Source organism: Aplysia californica, unplaced genomic scaffold, assembly GCF_000002075.1.
Source record: "Aplysia californica isolate F4 #8 unplaced genomic scaffold, AplCal3.0 scaffold00281, whole genome shotgun sequence".
Classification (NCBI taxonomy): Eukaryota; Metazoa; Mollusca; class Gastropoda; order Aplysiida; family Aplysiidae; genus Aplysia; species Aplysia californica.
Window position 1 is genome coordinate 170202 of NW_004797551.1, and position 4649 is coordinate 174850.

Consider the following 4649-nt stretch of genomic DNA (forward strand, 5'->3'; position numbering starts at 1 on the left):
CCCGAAGTCTCTATACCAATTCCAATCCACTTTTCTCTGACAGACAAGGGGCAGCACTCCCGTTGAAGCTATTGTTGCCCTAGACAACAAACGATGCGAAGCCAAGGGAGAGTCAATGGCGACGGGAGCGCATGATTGAAGGCTTCGCATCTGCTAGACTCGATAGATAAACTGTGCCGAAATTTCTCGTGTAAAGAAGTTGATGGTAGAGTAAACATAAACAATGACATCCATCGAGCTTTTCAGAAAGTCGGATCCTAGCGCCAAAGTCCCGCCCGACTGGGGCACAGGCAGATACAGCAATGAAGATTTATGGCTCCCCCGAGGACCCACCTGGCAAACTACGTAAGATAAACTTGATTCTTTGACATCTTTGATTAGACAATGTAGCTTTTTTGTATAGTACGTTAAATAAATCTATACACATTTTGGTGATGCCAAGTGTTTAGTCTTACTTATTTTCGTTGATCTTTTATTATTTTTCAGTCCGAATACTCTCTTCCAAAATAATAAGGCAAATACATCCACCATGTTTTCACAAATTTGGACTTTATAGTCATTGCAAATTGCTACATTTTTTACACGTTTAATCATTTTCGTTGGAACTAGCCTATATTGATTTAAGCTTAGTAGTAATTTTAATTGGGTATCGTCCTTAAATATTTCACACGTTTTTTTTAAACTGGGGAGGATTGGGTTCTTGGGGCAATTATTATACTATTATACCCTCCAGCCCTTGGCCGAAAAAAAAATATGGGGGAAAGGGGGGGGGGGGGGTTAAAGAGGTTTTGTCCTCTCCCCTTTTCTCTGTAATGTGATGTTTTGCAATTATATAAGTATGAGATTTTCCGAAAAACAATCGATTTGCGATGGTTTTACATGCCTTGTATATGTGTGTTCTGCTACAAAAAATGTGGTTTAACCCCCCAAAAGCAGTGCTTTAGCATACGGGAGTTAAAGTGAAAATTTATTGTCAATCTGTTCCATATACACTCTCAGCAATCATTATAATTACCCCCCAAAAAATGAATAAATACTGATAAATACAGTCGAACCTGCGTAAGACGGCCACCCATTGTCGAGGAGAAAAGTGGCTGTATTAGACAGGTCGCCATCTTAGGCAGGACTGATCAAGATGAAGAGAATAAACCAATCCTTTCTGAGGTTCCAACCGAAGGTAGTCGCATTGTTGTTGTTGTTGTTATTGTTGTAATTGTTATTGTGGTTGTTGTTTTTGCTAGTTTTTGTTGTTGTTGTTGCTGCTTTTGTGCAAGGGTGACAATAAAATTAAATGTGTCAGACAAGGAGGACCGAGTGCTATGGTAACGGGTCGCCACCACTCGGAGAATGAGCGACACTTCTGTCGCAAGTTCATGTTGATGTCCATTGTTACATTGTTAAAGACTGGCTAAACAGTGACCTTTCATCTCTCTAATGATTTGTGTATGAGTTCTGGGCGGGGCTTATGGGTTAGGAGGAATCACACGCTTACTTCACCAGCAGCTGAAAATGTGTTACCTATTGGTCAACAGTGGGAGGGGCTAACACAACATGATTGTTGGACTACCTAACAACAACGACAGGTAATTGGATTATGACGGCTCGCCCACAACGCCAGGGGCCAATGCACAATTTATGATAAAACGTAATGGAGTCACTATAGTGGCCGTCTAAGACAGGTGTTATTGCTTGGTGTGATAGGGGTTGTGTGTTAAAATATGGTGGCCGTGGCCGTGTTGGACAGGTGCCCATTTTACACAGTTAGATTATATAGCAAAAACGCAAGGGGGAAATGGAAAGTGGCCGTTTGTGCAGGTGGCCGTCTTATAGAGGTGGCCGTAGGGCAGGTTCGACTGTATGACATAATCACAAGGCCTACTTTTCGGTTTAAATTGTCATCTCAAATGAATCTTAAAAATTTTTTAAAAATAAAGCTTTAAATCTGGCGAGATCCTCGCCTTGTATCTTTGCCAAAATATTCTGCTTTGCAATTCTCTTTTCTCTTCTCATTTGGCCTTAGCCTGGCTTGGGCGAAATACACCTCCTTGCACACACTCGAGTGTGGTAATGTCATATATGTATATATATTGTCACATGAGACCATAATTATATCTGTGAGTGTTTACTCTGGGACTTAAGACAAGATTAAGAGAAATATACAATTGTTTCCTCAGTGGCCAGCCTTTGGAACACAACTACTCGCTCACAGCACTCAAGCTGAGTAACGTGAGGGATAATGATGAACTGTGAGTAGAAAAACTGAGGACATTAATGTTGTAACTCAAAACTCTGAGCTAATCAGATCATATTCTAAACTGCAATCTTACACAGAACAACACTATGCAATTTACAGGACTTGTTTTTCTGTCTGTCTGTCTGTCTGTCTGTCTGTCTGTCTGTCTGTCTGTCTGTCTGTCTGTTTCTCTGCCTGCCTGCCCGCCTGCCCGCCTGCCTGTTGTCTGTCTGACTGTCTCTTTCTCTCTCTTACTCTCTCTCTCTCTCTCTCTCTCTCTTCCTCTCTCTCCCTCCCTCTTCCTCCCTCTCCCTCCCTCTCCCTCTCTCTTTCTCTGCATGCTTCCTTCATTCTGATTTATATTCTTTTTTAAAATTAATTTTAGTTGTTATCCGTCTTTTTAATCTAGTACAAGTGTGTGTGTTTTGTTTTTTTTTGCTTTTGGTATCTTAAGATACTGTCAATCAGTATTACATGCTGTTACCTTCATACTACAGGCTATATATCTCAAGATTACTGACACTAATGTTATTTGCTTTGCAACACAACAAATGAGTCTCTTGTCACACTCAACTGTTTCAAGATATCGGGCAAAACTCTCAATTTTCTCACAACTGTGTGTTTCTGACTCCCCAAGCTCAAGCGACTGTAACTTTGGAACCAAAGAAGCTAGACTGATACAGTTCTCACCCCCTTGTAGGGCTTGAAAAGGTCTTTAGTTTGACATCGAGAATGTTTTGTCTGACAGATGACTCATTTTGTCGAGTTGCTACCCAATTGGTAGGCCTTCATGATGAAAAAGACATTATCACAGAGACCAAAAGTGAGTTTTGGAAAAGTAATAGTTTTCTAAAAAACCCAATTTTTTAACCTTTTAACAATATTTAGCGGGTGATTGGTGGGCACTCTGGTGTGGTTTACTTATTCTTTCCTATCAAACATCCATCGTCCCTCTCTCTCCTTCTTTTCTTTGCATGTTACTCTCTAGTAACACCTCTAATCTTTGGCGCTTATGACATATTTGTGTTGTAAATGCCGTAAAACTCTTACTAAAACTTAACTAAACTTAACACAATATTTTTCCATTCCAGTGTACCAAGGCCCCAGGGCACGGACATTTCGTGAGTTGATTCATTTTCCAATTTTCTCTTGTAATGATTTTGGTTATTTTCTATTGACTATAACTTATGGTAGGCCTATAAGTTTCACACCTGTGAAATGAGATGCCTAAAAATACTTTGAACATCACGAGAAGTGACAGGGTGAGAAAGGAGACTTTCAGAGAACAAGTTGGCTCAACTCCCAGCTTTGAGTACATAAATAGCATCAATTAAAATGATTTGGACTTCTGTCAAGACTACAATTATCAGACAATATAGTAATAGCAGTGAGAGCAGACAATCATAGATCAAATGGATACAGAGACATGAAAAGATGGCCAGAAGGGGTCGGAGAAACATAAGATAAAAGCAATACAACCATACAGTAGGCGATACAACAAACAAAATGTTAGCTTTTCCCCTTGAAACTGTAAGGTAAAATTAACAGAGGCCGGAAAAAACTGAAAAAAGTTAAAGTGCAATCAAGTCAGGGAGAGATTTTGCGAGGGTTGTTGGAGGGTGCGAGTGATAGAACCTATTTTTCTTCTCTCCCTCTTTTGTGTGGGGGATTGGAGGGTGTCACTGGTAGGTTCAAAGGTCCAGCTTTGTTTTCTTTCCGTCTGTTGTTCATGTTTGTGTAGGTGGTAGGAGAGCACCATTAGCAGGTCCCACTTCTTTCTTTCCCTTCTATTGTTTGTGTCTGTGTGTCTGTCTAGTTAACGGGTGGTTTGAGGGCGCTTCTGGTAGGTCCTACTTCTTAGCTTTCCTTCTGTTGTTTCTGTCTGTCTGTATAACTTTTTTTCTTACACTAAATGACCATCATGGTGTCGATGTGCTTCTCTTTACTCAAAGAAAATCAAAGAAAATCTGTCTAGTTATTCCATTATTCTGCTCTATCATTAATGTGACAATGTGTTTATCTCAGCTCAAACTCAAATGAAAACATTTTGTCTGTATGTTAGTGTTTTATTTTCCAATTTCTTTGGCCTAGGCATATGTGCTGAAAGAGTAGTCAAACCTTGTCTAACTGCCACCTATTCAAGACAATCACCTGTACAAACGACCACTTATCCACTATCCAGGACATCCATCAGTCTAAGACGAGCGCTTTTCTCCTCTAAAATGGGTGGCCATCTATGATAATTTTGATTGTATTTCTTGCTTGGGTGAACTTTGCTAACAGGTTTTCCACACTCAGCAAAACTAGCTGAAGTGTAAAATATTCACTTCATTACATGATCTCTATGGTCATACTTTTCGTGAGTTTTCCCTGACATTGACCTGATCTGGTCTAAAAAAATCCCCCCCCAGCAAAC

At 40.1% G+C, this 4649-nt stretch overlaps 1 protein-coding gene across 1 annotated transcript in view; it reads left to right on the top strand.

The window, feature by feature from the left end:
• Window positions 1-84: 84 nt before the first annotated feature.
• Window positions 85-4649, top strand: part of LOC101853704 — a 17361-nt gene continuing 12796 nt past the window's right edge. The window contains exons 1-4 of the mRNA XM_013084246.2: window positions 85-345; window positions 2175-2246; window positions 3325-3354; window positions 3782-3852. Coding sequence (XP_012939700.1) covers window positions 224-345; window positions 2175-2246; window positions 3325-3354; window positions 3782-3852 — 295 coding nt within the window. The 5' untranslated portion in view covers window positions 85-223. The remainder of the gene's footprint in view (window positions 346-2174; window positions 2247-3324; window positions 3355-3781; window positions 3853-4649) is intronic.